At 54.5% G+C, this 24,615-nt stretch overlaps 1 protein-coding gene across 3 annotated transcripts in view; it reads right to left on the bottom strand.

Annotated features, from left to right (window-relative positions):
* Positions 1-24,615, bottom strand: part of ENTPD5 (ectonucleoside triphosphate diphosphohydrolase 5) — a 66,868-nt gene that overhangs the window by 5,062 nt on the left and 37,191 nt on the right. For all 3 annotated transcript variants that reach the window (XM_088447507.1, XM_088447509.1, XM_088447508.1), the window contains exons 5-13: positions 14,774-14,917; positions 12,630-12,705; positions 12,166-12,201; positions 9,358-9,440; positions 9,186-9,265; positions 8,994-9,049; positions 7,232-7,333; positions 5,902-6,042; positions 5,776-5,832 (exon numbers count right to left, since the gene is read on the bottom strand). In XM_088447507.1, coding sequence (XP_088303633.1) covers positions 5,776-5,832; positions 5,902-6,042; positions 7,232-7,333; positions 8,994-9,049; positions 9,186-9,265; positions 9,358-9,440; positions 12,166-12,201; positions 12,630-12,705; positions 14,774-14,917 — 775 coding nt within the window. The remainder of the gene's footprint in view (positions 1-5,775; positions 5,833-5,901; positions 6,043-7,231; positions 7,334-8,993; positions 9,050-9,185; positions 9,266-9,357; positions 9,441-12,165; positions 12,202-12,629; positions 12,706-14,773; positions 14,918-24,615) is intronic.

Raw genomic sequence — 24,615 nt, 5'->3', positions numbered from 1 at the left:
TACTCTTCAGAGCGGCAGCGTCAGACCGTCCAATGGACGTCTAAGCTGCCGCTCCTACACCCCGCCGGCGCTGCGACGCCAGTACAGATCTGGGGATCGCAGCGGGACCCCAGAGTCTGTACTAGCCGGACTCTGGAGGAATCCCTAGGCTGCTGCCGGATCGACGGGGACAGGTAAGTCGCGTGGTCACCGCTTGCGGTGATCCACGTGTGTATGCAGCCTTATGCCTCCGGTCTCTGGGGACAGACCGGAGGCGGCGGGCTCCCCCTCCATGGAGGCATACCCCGCGTGTCCACTAGCCCACCAGGAATTATAGCGGCAGCGGGAGCCGGCATCCCGGGGGGTTAATTGCTAGCCAGGGGAGGAAGCCTTCCCTGTCTAGCGGCTCCTCCCCTCAGCTCAGCGCGCCTTTCAACACGCAGTCTGGCGTCGCTGAGCTGCTTCCTCCGCGGGCCACGCTTCTTCTGAGGTCTCCAGCGGCCATTATCTCTCGGTGGTGCTACAGAACTCCTAGGATGACAGTGAGCCCAGTCCCCCTGCGTACCTGGCCATTTTGGGTGAGTGTACACAGCGCTATAGCCTTCCCAGACACTGAATCTGGGCAGTTGAATGTAGCAGCATTGTGCAGTATATTATATGTCATGCAAATGTATGTATATATGTTTTTCTGCATTGTATGTGACTTATGCTAGTGCTGACTGTCTGCTTTTCTCACCTGTCAGTGTATATCTATCCCTTTTCTTTATCTGCCCTAATACAGGTGTACCTAGGGTGGTTCTGAGACCTCACATATATATACTTGTTAATATTTGTGAGGTTTGTCACATACTGTTGCGTGCTGCACGTTGCCATATTTTAGATGGAACTGTGTGTTGCATACGCTGATAATGGGTCCCTGCAGCTAATCTTAGCGTCAGTCAGGACCGGTATGGCGCTGCTTAATATTTGCGTCAGGATAGTCAAATATATCTGACCAGGAGATTACGCACGATACTGCACCCATTATTGCTATCCTGCAAGCCATGTGCTGCAGGTATTAGTGCGGAGGATTTGACTCAGAAAGGTCTTGTATGCGGCGCCATCTGGTGCCGGGCCCCTTGCATGACCCCTTTGGGCGGTTTATTTCTCAGGATCCTCTCCTTTGAGGATCGCCGGGCGGGCCCCATTGTCGTAACTCGCTTGTGGTTACTTCACCATACTGCCCTTTTCAACTCGGGGTATCTCGCAATTTCTTGCACTTTACCCCTGTGTCACAGACTATCGCTCCCTGCCTGGGTTTTTCACAGTACATGAATTACCTCCGGTACCGCATCGGTCTGTCATTCCCCTTGCAGGGATTACAACGGCCACCCTGGTGGATGTCGTTTTCTACGAAATACTAAATGGCGTGATATACGTCCTGTGGTTACTTCCCAGTGGCTCTGCCGTGAACTGGAGGGTGTATTCGGCTCTTTCCCCCTCACATGGGGGGAGCCGATTTCAAGTATTATTATTCCTGCTTTGGGGCTGGTAGCCAGGTTCATTCTGGATATAGAGAATGTCGATCCTGCACCTGTATCATACATTCCTCGTTTCTGCCCAGCGGGTGGATCTCATGGCGGGAGTCTGGCTGTCGCCAGATACGAGGGGTCACAATGGCCTCCTGTTTCCCATTCCCTGAGAGTCCTCACAAGTAATAGAAATCTCCTTCTGGGGTGGATTTGTATGTTAATCGTCGGGTTACAGGCATTAATATGCCTCCCATCCCGGCCTGGACGGATTTTACGGATCCGTAGGTGGTAACTTTACCTGAAATCAATATACTCGTTTTCAGGGCCTGTTGCCCGTCCTACCATGGCCATCGCATGGTTGGTTAATACTGTTGCATACTGGGCTGATGCATTTGTAACGTTTTTCCCCTTCAACACGTCTGGGATTCAAATGTCTTTTGCCGCTCACATAAAATATGCAATTGTCATATGTGGGATTACCTACATTGGATGCCGGTCTTCTAACTTTCAGGGATTCGGCTGCGTCTGTATCCGCCGCAATACCCTATGGCTGCGTTATGGAAAAGCAGAGGTGCAATCTCCTACCATGGGGAAGATCTTGTTTGGTCCGGCCTTGACAAGATTGTGGCATCATTGGCAGTATCACTAATGGAGAGATGCCGTCTTTAGCTACTCCCACTACATTCGGACTAACTCTGTTAAGTCTTTTTGTCCTCAGGGTCAGCCTAAAGGCCTGTTTTTTCCTAGGCTGTTCGCCTCCACGGGGGCCACCATATCTAGTACCGAGCTGTCCTGGACTTCTGGACGGCCCTGCTTCTACGCCAGAGGATAAGCCTTCAGCCTGACGGGGCAGGTCTACATCTGGGGGATTCCAGAGTGAGATACTGATTCTCAACGGCCTCTCATTGCTCAGGCGGCCTCCTCACAGGCGTTGTTACACGGGCCCTTCTTCCGATCAGAGCCTTACAAACCCAGAAAGCTATACAGCCTTTGCGGTAAGCAGAGCTATTTCGGCCAGCCTCACTATCTCAGCGAGGGACTGGTTGTTCTTTTTTTCTTTCTGGGGCAGTGACTGACTGGTCCTTCATTTGCCTATACTCTGTCTCAAATCCCTGAATCAGATTCCAAGGGTGCCTGGACTCAGGTGGAATCCTCCTTGCTCCATCATCCGATATTTGGAGCCTGGGGACTTTATGGTATATCTGAGTATTCAGGATACGTACCTACGGGTACATACAGAGCCCTCTCATCAGCAGGGGTTCAGGTTTGCTGTGCCACAGCAAAACTTGCAAGTTTCGGGCTCTGCCTTTTGGGACTGTCCTTAACTCCACCGGGGTTTACCAGCTTTACGGATTTTCTGACGGTTCACCTGTTCAGTGTATCCGAATGCTCCTTTCTCTGGACGTCCTCCTGCTTTTAGCAGGATCACCGAGGTACTTTACCGCCGGGTCAGGATAACCGTGGCTTTTTCTCGGCACAGATAATTAGTCAACGGAGAAAAGTCCTCCCTGCATCCCTCACAGAGTATTCTTCATCTGGGAGCACTGCTGGATTCTCAGTAATCTGGGAATTTTTCTGGCGTAAGACAAGCTCTCTGCTCTTCAACTTGGAGTGTGCGGATGTCTACGCGGTCGACATATGTCATTACTCTTGGTGATGCGCGGTCTCCCAGAGTGTCTACCTTTTGGGAGGGGGGAATGTGATCAGTTCCATTCCAGGCCTTGCCATAATTGACTCTTCTCCAGATGGATCGAGTTTTTTCCATCGGATCGCTGTTCGGACGATGATGCTCTCTCCGGAGGCGAGTCGGTCTCTGTCCGGGTGGCTATGGCCATCTCGTCCAGGGTATTCTTTGCTGCAGACAGTGTCTGGTCCACATTCATTTCGGGGTAGCTGGACGTCTGTCGCTTCCGCCCTGCCACTTGTTGGAACTTTCGGCTGTCTTGGGCCTTCACTCTGGCCTAACCCTTATGTCACGGTAAACCTGCATAGGTTCAGTCCAACAGTGTCACAACAGTGGCTTCCATCTAGGCAACACTGGTCGTTTGGTGGCAATGACAGGAATGTCATACATTCTCACATAGTCCAAGGGTCTTCTCCTGGCCAACTCTGCAGTGTTCATTCCGGGAGCTCTCCATTGGGAAGCGGGCTTCCTCAGCCGTCACGACGTGCATCCCGGGGACTAGTCTCTTCTCCAAGAGAGGTTTCAACTCCTGGTGAGCAGAGGGGGCCTCCCTGAGGTGATTGGTCCTCATGGCCTTCTGACTCTATCACACACTACCGGTGTTACAGTCCAGCTCTAGGAGTACTGACGCTACCTTCAGTGACTCTGTCAGTGAAGTGGTCCTTCCACTTTGTGTACCTGTGTCCTCCGGTCTCCCTCGAGGTCTTCGGAAGTTTAATTCGAGACGGAGGGGCTTTCCTTCTGGGGGCTCCAGTTCATCCCAGACGTCACTGGTACTAGGATTTTCGGAGTCTCCTCATCGATGCTCCGTTCCTACTGCTTCACTATCTGGACCTGTTGTCTCAGGGTCCTTGTTTTTCCCTGGACCTAGATCGTTTGTCTATGACTACGCCCCTGCTGTGGTCCTAGGGCTTCCCTGGCTCTGTCTTCATTGAGATGTTTAGAGCAGACAGGCCAGACTTTGCTGGGATCTGCCACAGACTGTGGCATACGTAATTCTTACGGTATCGTAGCTGTCGATATGATCCTCCGGTGTCCAGGATTTCCAGATATTCTGACATTCCTGCCGGCTGGCTTGGGTTTCACCCTCGGCCTGGCCTTCCTGACAGTGCGGATCTCTACACTGTCGGTATGGTTAAGATATGGAATTGCTCCACTCTGGTATCCAGTTCATCCTTTGGAGTGTTTTCTGGCTTATGCCTCCATTTGTCCTCCCTAGGGACTCCTTGGGAGTTAGTAGTGGTTCTTCGTTCCCTCCGGGGACAGTCGATGGAACCGCTGGTTGTGATAGCCATTACATGGTCTATTGCTTAGGCTCTCTCTTTCTCTCAGGGTGTTTATATTAACCAGGAGAGTGTCTGAATTGGGAGCGTTCTCATGTGGCTCCTTCTTCTGGAGGGCATCATGTCAGGGTGTGAGTTGCTCTCGCCCTGTGTTTCTTCTTAATGTGGTTTTTAGGTTCCATATTATTCTGGAACTTATGGTACAGCCATTCAGCCCCCCAGTCCTCTCGGCTGGTGTGGCCTCATTGACTGTGGTCCGGCCTCTTTGGATTTATGTGATCCGTTCAAGCTCCTTACGTTAATCGGACTCCTTATTGGTGGTCTGAGATTTCTAGTTTTCACAGGAAAGGATGGCCGGCCTATAACTAAATGTTGGCTGGATGGCCTCGTATGTCTTCCTCAGGGGCTTACCCAGGGGTAGGCCTTTCTGTTGTTGATGCTTGTTTTTTTTCTCGGGCCATGTAACCCTTGTGGGCGGCTCGCTGCGGCGCCTCGGCTGTTTTGCCTTACTAGGTGGCCACGTGGTCTTCTGTCCACACCTTTTTAAGGTTCTAGGCATTGGTTTCCTTTGCCTCTCAGGATGCTTCCTATTTGGCGACGGATTCTCCTCTCAGCACAGGAGCGTCCCCACCCTTGGTTGAACTGCTTTGGGACATCCCCAAGGTCAACCCTGTGGACCCCCTATGGACCCTGAAGTAGAAAACAAGAGATATGGTAAGAACTTACCTTTGTTATCTCTGTTTCTACGAAGTCCATAGGGTCCACAGGGCGCCCGCCCTGACGCACCTGGCTTCATATGGGCTGTGTTACTGGTCACCGGTTTCCCGTCTCCTTTTCTGTGAGTATGATTCTAGAGTGTTCCAGTTTTCTCTCTCTTTTTCTCTCCTCCTCCGGCCTTTGGCTACTTACAAACTGAGGTGCCTCTGGCTGGGGGGCGGGGTTATAGGGAGAGTGGACCCAAGTGCATCCTGGGAGCTAAAAGCTTTAACTGCGTGGTGCCCGGATTTGGTTCCCAACCTATACCCCAAGGTCAACCCTGTGGACCCTATGGACTTCGTAGAAACAGAGATAACAAAGGTAAGTTCTTACCATATCTCTTGTTTTTTATTCCAGCGCTCATGTGATTTTCCATCTATATCTATTGTTCGCTTTTCTTTTTCCTTGAGGTGAAAGGAGTAGGAATATCACCAGCTGCAGGGAATAGGGAGCGCCCAAAGAGGGTCCACACTAGCCAATTAGGCAGCGTGGCTGCTCCCATCCGGATTATAATCTATACAGAGAATGGACAGTAAAGCAGTAAAGAGAATCCGTATTTTACCTTCTTTGGCTTTCCGAGCGAAGTCCCTGACTTCCACCGCTCCGCCCTCCTCGTAATCTGAAAACAAGGAGACAGGTCAGAAGATGATCGCCTGGGCTCCTCAGCCCCCGGGGAATCTCAGCTCACCGATCAGACTGGTGTCCACCGCCCGGTCGTAGTAGTAGGAAAAGGCATAGAACTGGCTGTCTCGAATCTCATCAACTTGGTGAAGTTTTCCCTGAACGATGGGCAGAACCTCCATATAACAGGCGTCAAATCCAGAGAGACCTGAGCAGGGGAACAGAGAGCGTGAGGAGGACGTGTGACACATGGCACGGTAATTGTATAGAGAGCGTGAGGGGGACGTGTGACACATGGCATGGTAATTGTGTACAGAGAGCGTGAGGGGGACGTGTGACATGGCATGGTAATTGTACAGAGCGCGTGAGGCGGACACATGGCACGGTAATTGTACAGAGCGTGAGGAGGACGTGTGACACATGGCACGGTAATTGTACAGAGAGCGTGAGGGGGACGTGTGACATGGCATGGTAATTGTACAGAGCGCGTGAGGCGGACACATGGCACGGTAATTGTACAGAGTGTGAGGAGGACGTGTGACACATGGCACGGTAATTGTACAGAGCGTGAGGAGGACGTGTGACACATGGCATGGTAATTGTACAGAGAGCGTGAGGAGGACATGTGACACATGGCACGGTAATTGTACAGAGAGCGTGAGGCGGGTGCGTGACACATGGCATGGTAATTGTACAGAGCATGAGGAGGACGTGTGACACATGGCACGGTAATTGTACAGAGAGCGTGAGGAGGACGTGTGACACATGGCACCGTAATTGTACAGAGAGCGTGAGGAAGACGTGTGACACATGGCACCGTAATTGTACAGAGAGCGGGAAACGTGCTACATGCTGGGCGATGCCACCTTCATCTATAATATAATTAATCTCCAGTCCGTTGCCAGATACGCAGGGTACAATATCCATTTATAGAACAGACCCAAGGTAGCCAATAGAATTCCAGGGGTCATATGACCATGCTATGTATACTTTCCTCCAGAGCTTGGCCCAGTGTCCCTCAGTGTTGGACCAGGGATGTGGCGTGCAGGTGCTCTTCTGGGATAATGCTCTAAGACAGGGGTGGCCAAACTCCGTCCTCGAGATCTACCAACAGTGCATGTTTTCCAGGTCTCCTCACAGAATCATAAGTGAAATAATTAGCTCCACCTGTGAATCTTTCAAAATGTGTCAGTGAGTAATGACTACACCCGTGCACCTGCTGGGTGACCTGGAAAACATGAACTGTTGGTAGATCTCGAGGACCGAGTTTGGCCACCACTGCTCTAAGAGGACAGTACATCTGTTCCCACCACACTCTCTATTACACTATGTGCCCTTATTACACACACACTGGCTCCCATAATGTGTTATTGCTGCCGCCATGATGATCCACTCACCATCAGAGAGCCCTCCGTATCTATAGGTGACCCCAGCAAACGTCCACTGATCGTCCAGGGCTGGGGGGAAGCAGTGGCTGCGGAACACCTCTTCCTGTGGGCCTGAGACAGAAGTGTACATAATAAATGAGCTGTGTGTGTTCTGTGCACCAATCAGTTATCAGTCTCTGCCTTCCCCTGGTGACGAAGGTGGCAGGAATTGGCCATAAAATGGCTTCCTATGGGTCACCAATCATTAGCTGGAGCTGTGCAGGACGGTCCAATCGGTCACCTGACAGCCCTTATAGTCTGCTCTTTGTACCACTCCCACCTCCCCTGTAAGCCGTATTCGGGCATTAAACGCTCTTCTAGCTGCACATTTCACAGACTCTGGGGAGTATGAAGTGAGGGAAAGCTGCCTGCTGACGTCAGTGTACCATGTGATGGAGTCTGCTCATGTGTCTCTACATATGGGTCCTCACACGCTTATCCTTTCTGCGCCATACAGTGCGGCTCCTATACAGCGCGGCTCCTATTCTGCGCCCCATGCAGCGCGGCTCCTATTCTGCGCCCCATGCAGCGCGGCTCCTATTCTGCGCCCCATACAGCGCGGCTCCTATTCTGCGCCCCATACAGGGCGGCTCCTATTCTGCGCCCCATACAGCGCGGCTCCTATTCGTAACACACTGTTTCAGGAAGTGCAGAGGTCAGAGTCTCAGACTTCCTGGCCTTGGCTACGGAGCTGCGAGGGGCATGGCGCAGGTCACTCGTATCAGACCGTCTGCTAACCTAGATTGTGTACTTTTTCCTCTGTCTTGCACCTTAGGGCCGTATTCAGTTAGTGATTTCGCCGGCGGCAGCGAAATCGTCCGATTTTTGACAAAAAAAAACAAGCGAAAGTAGGTGAAAAAGTCAGGACAAGCAGGAAATTGGGTCTGTACCCCCAAAAAATGGCTGACGTACAATGGAAAATGATTTAGAAGTGTATTATTGGCTGCTTAAATTGCGTTTGTTGGTGGTAATTTGCGTATATGAAACAAAAATTCTAAATGATAGAAAGCTATTTTTTTGCCAGGAAATTACTGTTCCATGTAAATTCGGGGTACGTTAAAATGGGTGCAAGTATATTTTCGAGTCATAAAAGCACACTTAAGAACCGTTAAAAAAGCGCCTTCTGCAACCACGTGCATTTGTTAAAACACTTGACGCATCCATATAGCCCCCAGGAAATACGTTAAACCCATTTTCATAGATTTTTTTTTTTTCACCCAAAATTTGACTGGTCATTTTTGCCGAATTACGCAACTTACGAAAAACTTTTCGGGGAATTTATCATTAGGGGGGGTGTCCAAAGGGTCCTGAAAGAAATCCCCACATGTTTAGTCAAAAACAGAGATTTAGCATTTTTTTTTTCACCTGGTCAGAGATGGTGAAAACTTTTTGCCTGTGTTTTTTCACCCATACCGTTTTTGCCTGTTTTTTGGCGAAACACGGGCGATTTCGCTGCTAATTCAATACGGCCCTTAGTTTGTTTATACTGTGCTAAGTACTTAGAATTAGTGTTTTTGGTGCAACTAAGTAGCAAAGCCTGTGGCGCGCTAAATGGGGCTATTGCGCGATTTGAGGACAGGAGTATATGGCCACATCTGTATATTTGCGCTGCGTTACCACTGTGTAATTGGCGTTTATATTTTACCGATGGGCAAGCGCAGCAGATCCACGTATCCCCATACGGGGGCGCTGTACAGCCACCTTAGTGTGATATTATACAGGTGTGCGTTACCTGCAGACGCTCCAAGAACTGCCAGACGAGCCGCCTTCAGACCAAGCCCCAGATAACTGTAAAGCACACACAAGTCCATGTGATATTATATATGGACAGACAGAGGCATGTGATTACACCCCTGGAGCAGCACCACACCTGCGGGTAATGACATACCACGTGCAGCAGGCGTCTGAGCCATCACCTACCTACCTGTGTGTGTATAGGCGGTATGAGCTGTTAAACAGCTCAAAGGAAGCCAGAAAGTCGCGTGGTGTCTGATCCAATGTCGCCTGGAGACACAAAGCAGAAACGGTCAGTAAGGGCAGAGGTGGAGGCATCACAGACTGTACTGTACGAGACCTGAGCCCAGGACACGGTTTACCTTAGACAGAGGCAGGAAGGTGATCTGCGTGGAGCCTCCACCCAGATCCAGAGTCCCCACACTGTGATCTCCATGTAACCGACCTACAACACAGACACGGACTGATTGACCGACCTACAACACAGACACAGACTGTATGACCGACCTACAACACAGACACAGACACAGACTGTATGACGGGCCCACACAACACAGACACGGACTGTATGACGGGCCCACACAACACGGACTGTATGACGGGCCCACACAACACAGACACGGACTGTATGACGGGCCCACACAACACAGACACGGACTGTATGACGGGCCCACACAACACAGACACGGACTGTATGACCGACCTACAACACAGACACAGACTGTAAGACGGGCCCACACAACACAGACACGGACTGTATGACGGGCCCACACAACACAGACACGGACTGTATGACGGGCCCACACAACACAGACACGGACTGTATGACCGACCTACAACACAGACACGGACTGTATGACGGGCCCACACAACACAGACACGGACTGTATGACGGGCCCACACAACACAGACACGGACTGTATGACGGGCCCACACAACACAGACACGGACTGTAAGACGGGCCCACACAACACAGACACGGACTGTATGACGGGCCCACACAACACAGACACGGACTGTATGACGGGCCCACACAACACAGACACTGACTGTATGACGGGCCCACACAACACAGACACTGACTGTATGACGGGCCCACACAACACAGACACGGACTGTATGACGGGCCCACACAACACAGACACGGACTGTATGACGGGCCCACACAACACAGACACGGACTGTATGACGGGCCCACACAACACAGACACGGACTGTATGACGGGCCCACACAACACAGACACGGACTGTATGACGGGCCCACACAACACAGACACGGACTGTATGACGGGCCCACACAACACAGACACGGACTGTATGACCGGCCCACAACACAGACACTGACTGTATGACCGGCCCACACAACACAGACACTGACACGGACTGTAAGACCGGCCCACACGACACAGACTGGTCTACAACAATCACAATGACTACACTGTATGACTGACCTACAACAACTGTACCACTGGCCTACAGTGCACACACAATTACTACACTGGCCTACAGCACACACACACTACACTGTACAACAGGTCTACAGCACACATACAATTACTACGCTGTATCACTGACCTACAACACACACAATTATTACATTGTACCACTGGCTTACAGCACATACACAATTATTACACTGTACCACTGGCTTACAGCACACACACAATTACTACGCTGTACCACTGACCTACAGCACATACCCAATTATTACGCTGTACCACTGACCTACAGCACATACACAATTATTACACTGTACCACTGGCTTACAGCACACACACACAATTACTACGCTGTACCACTGACCTACAGCGCACACACAATTATTACACTGTACCACTGACCTACAGCGCATACACAATTACTACACTGTACCACTGACCTACAGCGCGCACACAATTATTACACTGTACCACTGACCTACAGCGCACACACAATTACTACACTGTACCACTGACCTACAGCGCGCACACAATTATTACACTGTACCACTGACCTACAGCACACACACAATTACTACGCTGTACCACTGGCCTACAGCACATACACAATTATTACACTGTACCACTGACCTACAGCACATACACAATTATTACACTGTACCACTGGCTTACAGCACACACACACAATTACTACACTGTACCACTGGCTTACAGCACACACACAATTACTACACTGTACCACTGACCTACAGCACACACACAATTACTACACTGTACCACTGACCTACAGCACATACACAATTATTACACTGTACCACTGACCTACAGCACACACACAATTACTACACTGTACCACTGGCCTACAGCACATACACAATTATTACGCTGTACCACTGACCTACAGCACACACACAATTATTACACTGTACCACTGACCTACAGCACATACACAATTATTACACTGTACCACTGACCTACAGCACATACACAATTATTACACTGTACCACTGGCTTACAGCACACACACACAATTACTACGCTGTACCACTGACCTACAGCGCACACACAATTATTACACTGTACCACTGACCTACAGCGCATACACAATTACTACACTGTACCACTGACCTACAGCGCATACACAATTACTACACTGTACCACTGACCTACAGCGCGCACACAATTATTACACTGTACCACTGACCTACAGCGCGCACACAATTATTACACTGTACCACTGACCTTCAGCGCATACACAATTACTACTGTACCACTGACCTACAGCGCGCACACAATTATTACACTGTACCACTGACCTACAGCGCGCACACAATTATTACACTGTACCACTGACCTACAGCGCATACACACAATTATTACACTGTACCACTGGCCTACAGCGCATACACAATTACTACTGTACCACTGACCTACAGCGCGCACACAATTATTACACTGTACCACTGACCTACAGCGCGCACACAATTACTACACTGTACCACTGACCTACAGCACATACACAATTATTACACTGTACCACTGGCTTACAGCACACACACAATTATTACACTGTACCACTGACCTACAGCACACACACAATTATTACACTGTACCACTGACCTACAGCACACACACAATTACTACACTGTACCACTGGCCTACAGCACACACACAATTAACCAATTATCACCATCCACTGACAGCCTTCATCATCCATCTCTACTCATTTACCTGTCAGGAAATTAACCGTGGTCCAGGCTAAGATCCCTATAAAGAACAATCACAATGTTAGAATGAGACATATAAAGAAACAGACAACAGACTCACAGGCGTAGACGTCAGCTACTTATGTAGGAATAAATGAGCTTTTCCAGGAGATAACTGACTTTGGGCCGCTGGATTTAAACTAGGGATGTGCAGGCTCGGTTTTACTCGGTTCTTATCGCAAATTCGGATTTATTATATTGGCTATCCAAAACACATGATAGGCGGTAGCCAATAAAATGCCGTTTAAAGATCCGAGTAAATCCGAGTAAAACCGAACCCGCTCACCCCTAATTTAAACCTATTAAAACGGTTGCTTTAATAATATTGGTCAGTGTGCCCTAGTTAGTACAATGAATGGAGGGGAGCTGCACTGCTAGTTATAATTGGGCATTAGATAGAAAATGAGCAATAATATAAAATACACCGACCTTCATCCGTTCCATCCAGGATGCTGACACTGTTTTCTGGGACCAGGAAAGGAGATGAACGGAAGACTTCTCTCACCTAAAGACAAAGAGAACCCATTCATGACCCTGGCGCAGGACCAATCCTCGCAACGGTACAGCTCTACACCAATACACAATCCTGCCACAGGGCGTCTCTCTCCCCCCCCCCCCCCTGTACACAATCCTGCCACAGGACGTCCCCCCCCCCGTACACAATCCTGCCACAGGACGTCCCCCCCCCCGTACACAATCCTGCCACAGGACGTCCCCCCCCCCCCCCTGTACACAATCCTGCCAAAGGACGTCCCCTCCTGTACACAATCCTGCCACAGGACGTCCCCTCCTGTACACAATCCTGCCACATGACGTCCCAGCCCTTTACACAATCCTGCCACAGGACGTCCCCCCCCTGTACACAATCCTGCCACTGGACATCCCCCCCTGTACACAATCCTGCCACTGGACGTCCCCTCCAATATTCACCTCCCCAATGAAGGACATCACTTCCCTGTACACAATCCTCCCATAGTACATCCCCTCCTGTACACAATACTCCCATATAAAATCCACTCCTGTACACAATACTCCCATAGTAACATCCCCTTCTTTACACAATATGCACATAGGACATGCACCCCTGTACACAATCCTCCCATAGGACATCCCCTCCTGTACACAATAATCCCTCAGGACATTCCCCCCCTGTACACAAATCTCCCACAGGTCATCCCCTCCAATATCCACCTCCCCAATGAAGGACATCACCTCCTGTACACAATCCTCCCACAGGACATCCCCTCCAGTGATGTGCAGTCAGGTGAGGCAGAGCCTTTCCTGTCATACTTAGGTATACTCCATAGTTTTTATTATTATAAGAAAAATGTAAAGAAAATATTATAAATATCTTCTTGATATTATTCTAATAATTTTTATAGTCAAATCTCTGTAGTAAAAAGTGTATGGCAGGTGAGGAACTGCCTCCCCTGTCTGCCTTTTCTGCACATCCCTGATCAAAACTCACCAACTTTCCAGCACAATATACTGCTGCACCTTTGTATAATGCCCACATGAACCCTCGGGCTCATATATGTATCTGTAGATCTGATACTAGCCAGTGCCTCCCGAGGAATTTACCTCACCGCATGTCACTGATCCCCTCTAATACAAAATCCTCCCACAGGACATCCCCCAAAGTACAAAATGTTTCCTGTGGGCTATTCCTATCACTACAGAACCATTGCTATCTAGTACACAAGCTTCCCAGCAAGATATCCTCTCTCCTACACTACCATACTCACAGAACATCACGTCAATCACACAACTCACCCCACAGCACATCACCTCCACCACACAACTCTCCCTGCAGAACATCACCTCCATCTCACAACTCTCCCCACAGCACATCACCTCCATCTCACCTCACAGATCATCACCTCCAACTCACTTCACCTCCATCTCACAAGTCTCCCCACAGAACATCACCTCCATCTCATAACTCTCCCTGCAGAACATCACCTCCATCTCACAACTCTCCCCGCAGAACATCACCTCCATCTCACAACTCTTCCCACAGCACATCACCTCCATCTCACGTCACCTGCATCCCACAAGTCTCCCCACAGAACATCATCTCCATCTCACAACTCTCCCTGCAGAACATCACCTCCATCTCACAACTCTCCCTGCAGAACATCACCTCCATCTCACAACTCTCCCCACAGCACATCACCTCCATCTCACCTCACAGATCATCACCTCCAACTCTCTTCACCTCCATCTCACAAGTCTCCCCACAGCACATCACCTCCATCTTACAACTCTCCCCACAGAATATCACCTCCAACACACAACTATCCACATAATAACGACTTGGCAATTCACCAATCACCACATAAAGTCCTCTGAGTGACACATCCATGCCCACTAAGCCATCTCTACCATAAAATATGAATCTGTTCTCTTGGACATACACCACTCCTAGCAGTCTGACGAGTCCACTATGCAACTCATCCCACCATGCCAACTGTGTATCCCTAGGTGCAGGGCAAAGCATTGCTCAGTGTCCCCTGACTTCACTTTCAGTTGCGCATCACTAATTTCAGAGATTTCCTCTGTTCCCTCCTCACCTCATAGAGCAGAGCCTCAGCCTGGTGTTCAGGGAGCAGTCGGAGCCCAGCAGTGGCTTTCAGCACCAGTGGCGTTTTCTTCCAGTGGGTGGAAGGAATAAAGTCCTGCGCCATGCGGAGTAATGAACGTACCGTCTCTGCACCCTGAGGGAGATTACCAGAAAACGGTTACATAAGTGTTATGTATTATTTTCATTATTAGGTTAAGCCTAAATTGAAAATTATCTAGGATATACACCCAGTCCTGTCCCTTTCTCACCCCCTCACAGCTCCTGCTGTACACCATACTGCCCCTTCACAGCTCCCACTGCCCCTCTCACAGCTAACACCGTCACCCTCAGAGCTCTCAGCCCCCCCGCCACAGCTCACTGCCCCTCTCACAGCTGTAACCCCCCACAGCTCTCACTGCCCTCCTCACAGCTGTAACCCCCCACAGCTCTCACTGCCCTCCTCACAGCTGTAACCACCCACAGCTCTCACTGCCCTCCTCAAAGCTGTAACCCCCCACAGCTCTCACTGCCCTCTTCACAGCTGTAACCCCCCACAGCTCTCACTGCCCTCTTCACAGCTGTAACTCCCCCACAGCTCTCACTGCCCTCCTCACAGCTGTAACCCCCCACAGTTCTCACTGCCCTCCTCACAGCTCTCACTGTCCTCCTCACAGCTGTAACCCCCCCTCCCAGCTCACTGCCCTCCTCACAGCTGTAACCCCCCACAGCTCTCACTGCCCTCCTCACAGCTGTAACCCCCCCTCCCAGCTCACTGCCCTCCTCACAGCTGTAACCCCCCCTCCCAGCTCACTGCCCTCCTCACAGCTGTAACCCCCCACAGCTCTCACTGCCCTCCTCACAGCTGTAACCCCCCCCTCCCAGCTCACTGCCCTCCTCACAGCTGTAACCCCCCCCTCCCAGCTCACTGCCCTCCTCACAGCTGTAACCCCCCACAGCTCTCACTGCCCCTCCTCACAGCTGTAACCCCCCCCCAGCTCACTGCCCTCCTCACAGCTGTAACCCCCCCTCCCAGCTCACTTCCCTCCTCACAGCTGTAACCCCCCCTCCCAGCTCACTGCCCTCCTCACAGCTGTAACCCCCGCCACAGCTCTCACTGCCCTCCTCACAGCTGTAACCCCCCACAGCTCTCACTGCCCTCCTCCCAGCTGTAACCCCCCCCTCCCAGCTCACTGCCCTCCTCACAGCTGTAACCCCCCACAGCTCTCACTGCCCTCCTCACAGCTGTAACCCCCCCTCCCAGCTCACTGACCGCCTCACAGCTGTAACTCCCCACAGTTCTCACTGCCCTCCTCACAGCTGTAACCCCCCACAGTTCTCACTGCCCTCCTCACAGCTGTAACCCCCCACAGTTCTCACTGCCCTCCTCACAGCTGTAACCCCCCCTCCAAGCTCACTGCCCTCCTCACAGCTGTAACCTCCCCTCCCAGGTCACTGCCCTCCTCACAGCTGTAACCCCCCCTCCCAGCTCACTTCCCTCCTCACAGCTGTAACCCCCCACAGTTCTCACTGCCCTCCTCACAGCTGTAACCCCCCACAATTCTCACTGCCCTCCTCACAGCTGTAACCCCCCCTCCTCCCAGCTCACTGCCCTCCTCACAGCTGTAAACCCCCACAGTTCTCACTGCCCTCCTCACAGCTGTAACCCCCCACAGTTCTCACTGCCCTCCTCACAGCTGTAACCCCCCACAGTTCTCACTGCCCTCCTCACAGCTGTAACCCCCCACAGTTCTCACTGCCCTCCTCACAGCTGTAACCCCCCACAGTTCTCACTGCCCTCCTCACAGCTGTAACCCCCCCTCCAAGCTCACTGCCCTCCTCACAGCTGTAACCTCCCCTCCCAGGTCACTGCCCTCCTCACAGCTGTAACCCCCCCTCCCAGCTCACTTCCCTCCTCACAGCTGTAACCCCCCCTCCCAGCTCACTTCCCTCCTCACAGCTGTAACCCCCCACAGTTCTCACTGCCCTCCTCACAGCTGTAACCCCCCACAGTTCTCACTGCCCTCCTCACAGCTGTAACCCCCCCCTCCCAGCTCACTGCCCTCCTCACAGCTGTAACCCCCCACAGTTCTCACTGCCCTCCTCACAGCTGTAACCCCCCACAGTTCTCACTGCCCTCCTCACAGCTGTAACCCCCCACAGTTCTCACTGCCCTCCTCACAGCTGTAACCCCCCACAGTTCTCACTGCCCTCCTCACAGCTGTAACCCCCCACAGTTCTCACTGCCCTCCTCACAGCTGTAACCCCCCACAGTTCTCACTGCCCTCCTCACAGCTGTAACCCCCCACAGTTCTCACTGCCCTCCTCACAGCTGTAACCCCCCCCTCCCAGCTCACTGCCCTCCTCACAACTGTAACCTCCCCTCCCAGGTCACTGACCTCCTCACAGCTGTAACCCCCCCTCCCAGCTCACTGCCCTCCTCACAGCTGTAACCCCCCCCTCCCAGCTCACTGTCCTCCTCACAGCTGTAACCCCCCCTCCCAGCTCACTGCCCTCCTCACAGCTGTAACCTCCCCTCCCAGGTCACTGACCTCCTCACAGCTGTAACCCCCCACAGTTCTCACTGTCCTCCTCACAGCTGTAACCCCCCCTCCCAGCTCACTGCCCTCCTCACAGCTGTAACCTCCCCTCCCAGGTCACTGACCTCCTCACAGCTGTAACCCCCCACAGTTCTCACTGCCCTCCTCACAGCTGTAACCCCCCCTCCCAGCTCACTTCCCTCCTCACAGCTGTAACCCCCCACAGTTCTCACTGCCCTCCTCACAGCTGTAACCCCCCACAATTCTCACTGCCCTCCTCACAGCTGTAACCCCCCCCTCCTCCCAGCTCACTGCCCTCCTCACAGCTGTAACCCCCCACAGTTCTCACTGCCCTCCTCACAGCTGTAACCCCCCACAGTTCTCACTGCCCTCCTCACAGCTGTAACCCCCCACAGTTCTCACTGCCCTCCTCACAGCTGTAACCCCCCACAGTTCTCACTGCCCTCCTCACAGCTGTAACCCCCCACAGTTCTCACTGCCCTCCTCACAGCTGTAACCCCCCCTCCAAGCTCACTGCCCTCCTCACAGCTGTAACCTCCCCTCCCAGGTCACTGCCCTCCTCACAGCTGTAACCCCCCCTCCCAGCTCACTTCCCTCCTCACAGCTGTAACCCCCCACAGTTCTCACTGCCCTCCTCACAGCTGTAACCCCCCACAGTTCTCACTGCCCTCCTCACAGCTGTAACCCCCCACAGTTCTCACTGTCCTCCTCACAGCTGTAACCCCCCACAGTTCTCACTGCCCTCCTCACAGCTGTAACCCCCCACAGTTCTCACTGCCCTCCTCACAGCTGTAACCCCCCCCTCCCAGCTCACTGACCTCCTCACAGCTGTAACCCCCCACAGTTCTCACTGCCCTCCTCACAGCTGTAACCCCCCACAGTTCTCACTGCCCTCCTCACAGCTGTAACCCCCCACAGTTCTCACTGCCCTCCTCACAGCTGTAACCCCCCACAGTTCTCACTGCCCTCCTCACAGCTGTAACCCCCCCCTCCCAGCTCACTGCCCTCCTCACAGCTGTAACCTCCCCTCCCAGGTCACTGACCTCCTCACAGCTGTAACCCCCCCCCTCCCAGCTCACTGCCCTCCTCACAGCTGTAACCCCCCCCCCTCCCAGCTCACTGCCCTCCTCACAGCTGTAACCCCCCCTCCCAGCTCACTGCCCTCCTCACAGCTGTAACCTCCCCTCCCAGGTCACTGACCTCCTCACAGCTGTAACCCCCCCCCCAGCTCACTGCCCTCCTCACAGCTGTAACCCCCCCTCCCAGCTCACTTCCCTCCTCCCAGCTGTAACCCCCCCTCCCAGCTCACTTCCCTCCTCCCAGCTGTAACCCCCCCTCCCACCTCACTGCCCTCCTCACAGCTGTAACCCCCCACAGCTCTCACTGCCCTCCTCACAGCTGTAACCCCCCCTCCCAGCTCACTGCCCTCCTCACAGCTGTAACCCCCCACAGTTCTCACTGCCCTCCTCACAGCTGTAACCCCCCACAGTTCTCACTGCCCTCCTCACAGCTGTAACCCCCCCTCCAAGCTCACTGACCTCCTCACAGCTGTAACCTCCCCTCCCAGGTCACTGCCCTCCTCACAGCTGTAACCCCCCCTCCCAGCTCACTTCCCTCCTCACAGCTGTAACCCCCCACAGTTCTCACTGCCCTCCTCACAGCTGTAACCCCCCACAGTTCTCACTGCCCTCCTCACAGCTGTAACCCCCCACAGTTCTCACTGCCCTCCTCACAGCTGTAACCCCCCACAGTTCTCACTGCCCTCCTCACAGCTGTAACCCCCCCTCCAAGCTCACTGACCTCCTCACAGCTGTAACCTCCCCTCCCAGGTCACTGCCCTCCTCACAGCTGTAACCCCCCCTCCCAGCTCACTTCCCTCCTCACAGCTGTAACCCCCCACAGTTCTCACTGCCCTCCTCACAGCTGTAACCCCCCACAGTTCTCACTGCCCTCCTCACAGCTGTAACCCCCCACAGTTCTCACTGCCCTCCTCACAGCTGTAACCCCCCCCTCCCAGCTCACTGACCTCCTCACAGCTGTAACCCCCCACAGTTCTCACTGCCCTCCTCACAGCTGTAACCCCCCACAGTTCTCACTGCCCTCCTCACAGCTGTAACCCCCCACAGTTCTCACTGCCCTCCTCACAGCTGTAACCCCCCACAGTTCTCACTGCCCTCCTCACAGCTGTAACCCCCCCCTCCCAGCTCACTGCCCTCCTCACAGCTGTAACCTCCCCTCCCAGGTCACTGCCCTCCTCACAGCTGTAACCCCCCCCTCCCAGCTCACTGCCCTCCTCACAGCTGTAACCCCCCCCTCCCAGCTCACTGCCCTCCTCACAGCTGTAACCCCCCCTCCCAGCTCACTTCCCTCCTCACAGCTGTAACCCCCCCCTCCCAGCTCACTGACCTCCTCACAGCTGTAACCCCCCACAGTTCTCACTGCCCTCCTCACAGCTGTAACCCCCCCTCCCAGCTCACTGCCCTCCTCACAGCTGTAACCCCCCCTCCTAGCTCACTGCCCTCCTCACAGCTGTAACCCCCCCTCCCAGCTCACTGACCGCCTCACAGCTGTAACTCCCCACAGTTCTCACTGCCCTCCTCACAGCTGTAACCCCCCACAGTTCTCACTGCCCTCCTCACAGCTGTAACCCCCCACAGTTCTCACTGCCCTCCTCACAGCTGTAACCCCCCACAGTTCTCACTGCCCTCCTCACAGCTGTAACCCCCCCTCCAAGCTCACTGCCCTCCTCACAGCTGTAACCCCCCCTCCAAGCTCACTGCCCTCCTCACAGCTGTAACCCCCCCTCCAAGCTCACTGCCCTCCTCACAGCTGTAACCTCCCCTCCCAGGTCACTGACCTCCTCACAGCTGTAACCCCCCCCCCTCCCAGCTCACTGCCCTCCTCACAGCTGTAACCCCCCCTCCCAGCTCACTTCCCTCCTCACAGCTGTAACCCCCCACAGTTCTCACAGCTGTAACTCCCAACAGTTCTCACTGCCCTCCTCACAGCTGTAACCCCCCACAGTTCTCACTGCCCTCCTCACAGCTGTAACCCCCCACAGTTCTCACTGCCCTCATCACAGCTGTAACCCCCCCCTCCCAGCTCACTGCCCTCCTCACAGCTATAACCTCCCCTCCCAGGTCACTGACCTCCTCACAGCTGTAACCCCCCCCCTCCCAGCTCACTGCCCTCCTCACAGCTGTAACCCCCCCCCTCCCAGCTCACTTCCCTCCTCACAGCTGTAACCCCCCACAGTTCTCACTGCCCTCCTCACAGCTGTAACCCCCCACAGTTCTCACTGCCCTCCTCACAGCTGTAACCCCCCACAGTTCTCACTGCCCTCCTCACAGCTGTAACCCCCCACAGTTCTCACTGCCCTCCTCACAGCTGTAACCCCCCACAGTTCTCACTGCCCTCCTCACAGCTGTAACCCCCCCCTCCCAGCTCACTGCCCTCCTCACAGCTGTAACCTCCCCTCCCAGGTCACTGACCTCCTCACAGCTGTAACCCCCCCTCCCAGCTCACTGCCCTCCTCACAGCTGTAACCCCCCCCTCCCAGCTCACTGCCCTCCTCACAGCTGTAACCCCCCCTCCCAGCTCACTTCCCTCCTCACAGCTGTAACCCCCCCTCCCAGCTCACTGCCCTCCTCACAGCTGTAACCCCCCACAGTTCTCACTGCCCTCCTCACAGCTGTAACCCCCCCTCCCAGCTCACTGACCGCCTCACAGCTGTAACTCCCCACAGTTCTCACTGCCCTCCTCACAGCTGTAACCCCCCACAGTTCTCACTGCCCTCCTCACAGCTGTAACCCCCCCTCCAAGCTCACTGACCTCCTCACAGCTGTAACCTCCCCTCCCAGGTCACTGCCCTCCTCACAGCTGTAACCCCCCCTCCCAGCTCACTTCCCTCCTCACAGCTGTAACCCCCCACAGTTCTCACTGCCCTCCTCACAGCTGTAACCCCCCACAGTTCTCACTGCCCTCCTCACAGCTGTAACCCCCCACAGTTCTCACTGCCCTCCTCACAGCTGTAACCCCCCCCCTCCCAGCTCACTGCCCTCCTCACAGCTGTAACCCCCCAGTTCTCACTGCCCTCCTCACAGCTGTAACCCCCCACAGTTCTCACTGCCCTCCTCACAGCTGTAACCCCCCACAGTTCTCACTGCCCTCCTCACAGCTGTAACCCCCCACAGTTCTCACTGCCCTCCTCACAGCTGTAACCCCCCCCTCCCAGCTCACTGCCCTCCTCACAGCTGTAACCTCCCCTCCCAGGTCACTGACCTCCTCACAGCTGTAACCCCCCCTCCCAGCTCACTGCCCTCCTCACAGCTGTAACCCCCCTCTCCCAGCTCACTGCCCTCCTCACAGCTGTAACCCCCCTCCCAGCTCACTTCCCTCCTCACAGCTGTAACCCCCCCTCCCAGCTCACTGACCTCCTCACAGCTGTAACCCCCCACAGTTCTCACTGCCCTCCTCACAGCTGTAACCCCCCCTCCCAGCTCACTGCCCTCCTCACAGCTGTAACCCCCCCTCCTAGCTCACTGCCCTCCTCACAGCTGTAACCCCCCCTCCCAGCTCACTGCCCTCCTCACAGCTGTAACTCCCCACAGTTCTCACTGCCCTCCTCACAGCTGTAACCCCCCACAGTTCTCACTGCCCTCCTCACAGCTGTAACCCCCCACAGTTCTCACTGCCCTCCTCACAGCTGTAACCCCCCACAGTTCTCACTGCCCTCCTCACAGCTGTAACCCCCCACAGTTCTCACTGCCCTCCTCACAGCTGTAACCCCCCCTCCAAGCTCACTGCCCTCCTCACAGCTGTAACCCCCCCTCCAAGCTCACTGCCCTCCTCACAGCTGTAACCCCCCCTCCAAGCTCACTGCCCTCCTCACAGCTGTAACCTCCCCTCCCAGGTCACTGACCTCCTCACAGCTGTAACCCCCCCCCCTCCCAGCTCAATGCCCTCCTCACAGCTGTAACCCCCCCTCCCAGCTCACTTCCCTCCTCACAGCTGTAACCCCCCACAGTTCTCACTGCCCTCCTCACAGCTGTAACCCCCCACAGTTCTCACTGCCCTCATCACAGCTGTAACCCCCCCCTCCCAGCTCACTGCCCTCCTCACAGCTATAACCTCCCCTCCCAGGTCACTGACCTCCTCACAGCTGTAACCCCCCCCCTCCCAGCTCACTGCCCTCCTCACAGCTGTAACCCCCCCCCTCCCAGCTCACTTCCCTCCTCACAGCTGTAACCCCCCACAGTTCTCACTGCCCTCCTCACAGCTGTAACCCCCCACAGTTCTCACTGCCCTCCTCACAGCTGTAACCCCCCACAGTTCTCACTGCCCTCCTCACAGCTGTAACCCCCCACAGTTCTCACTGCCCTCCTCACAGCTGTAACCCCCCACAGTTCTCACTGCCCTCCTCACAGCTGTAACCCCCCACAGTTCTCACTGCCCTCCTCACAGCTGTAACCCCCCACAGTTCTCACTGCCCTCCTCACAGCTGTAACCCCCCCCTCCCAGCTCACTGCCCTCCTCACAGCTGTAACCTCCCCTCCCAGGTCACTGACCTCCTCACAGCTGTAACCCCCCCCTCCCAGCTCACTGCCCTCCTCACAGCTGTAACCCCCCCCTCCCAGCTCACTGCCCTCCTCACAGCTGTAACCCCCCCTCCCAGCTCACTTCCCTCCTCACAGCTGTAACCCCCCCTCCCAGCTCACTGACCTCCTCACAGCTGTAACCCCCCACAGTTCTCACTGCCCTCCTCACAGCTGTAACCCCCCACAGTTCTCACTGCCCTCCTCACAGCTGTAACCCCCCCCTCCCAGCTCACTGCCCTCCTCACAGCTGTAACCCCCCCTCCCAGCTCACTGCCCTCCTCACAGCTGTAACCCCCCCTCCTAGCTCACTGCCCTCCTCACAGCTGTAACCCCCCCTCCCAGCTCACTGCCCTCCTCACAGCTGTAACCCCCCCTCCTAGCTCACTGACCGCCTCACAGCTGTAACTCCCCACAGTTCTCACTGCCCTCCTCACAGCTGTAACCCCCCACAGTTCTCACTGCCCTCCTCACAGCTGTAACCCCCCACAGTTCTCACTGCCCTCCTCAAAGCTGTAACCCCCCCCCCCTCCCAGCTCACTTCCCTCACAGCTGTAACCCCCCACAGTTCTCACTGCCCTCCTCACAGCTGTAACCCCCCACAGTTCTCACTGCCCTCCTCACAGCTGTAACCCCCCACAGTTCTCACTGCCCTCCTCACAGCTGTAACCCCCCACAGTTCTCACTGCCCTCCTCACAGCTGTAACCCCCCCCTCCCAGCTCACTGACGTCCTCACAGCTGTAACCCCCCACAGTTCTCACTGCCCTCCTCACAGCTGTAACCCCCCACAGTTCTCACTGCCCTCCTCACAGCTGTAACCCCCCACAGTTCTCACTGCCCTCCTCACAGCTGTAACCCCCCACAGTTCTCACTGCCCTCCTCACAGCTGTAACCCCCCCCTCCCAGCTCACTGCCCTCCTCACAGCTGTAACCTCCGCTCCCAGGTCACTGACCTCCTCACAGCTGTAACCCCCCCTCCCAGCTCACTGCCCTCCTCACAGCTGTAACCCCCCCCTCCCAGCTCACTGCCCTCCTCACAGCTGTAACCCCCCCTCCCAGCTCACTTCCCTCCTCACAGCTGTAACCCCCCCTCCCAGCTCACTGACCTCCTCACAGCTGTAACCCCCCACAGTTCTCACTGCCCTCCTCACAGCTGTAACCCCCCACAGTTCTCACTGCCCTCCTCACAGCTGTAACCCCCCCCTCCCAGCTCACTGCCCTCCTCACAGCTGTAACCCCCCCTCCCAGCTCACTGCCCTCCTCACAGCTGTAACCCCCCCTCCTAGCTCACTGCCCTCCTCACAGCTGTAACCCCCCCTCCCAGCTCACTGCCCTCCTCACAGCTGTAACCCCCCCTCCTAGCTCACTGACCGCCTCACAGCTGTAACTCCCCACAGTTCTCACTGCCCTCCTCACAGCTGTAACCCCCCACAGTTCTCACTGCCCTCCTCACAGCTGTAACCCCCCACAGTTCTCACTGCCCTCCTCACAGCTGTAACCCCCCACAGTTCTCACTGCCCTCCTCACAGCTGTAACCCCCCCCCCCAGCTCACTGCCCTCCTCACAGCTGTAACCCCCCCTCCAAGCTCACTGCCCTCCTCACAGCTGTAACCCCCCCTCCCAGCTCACTGCCCTCCTCACAGCTGTAACCCCCGCCACAGCTCTCACTGCCCTCCTCACAGCTGTAACCCCCCACAGC

The sequence above is a fragment of the Taudactylus pleione genome, unplaced genomic scaffold (assembly GCF_031769625.1).
Source record: "Taudactylus pleione unplaced genomic scaffold, aTauple2 ptg000433l, whole genome shotgun sequence".
NCBI classification, from domain to species: Eukaryota; Metazoa; Chordata; class Amphibia; order Anura; family Myobatrachidae; genus Taudactylus; species Taudactylus pleione.
This window is presented reverse-complemented; position numbering and strand designations above follow the sequence as displayed.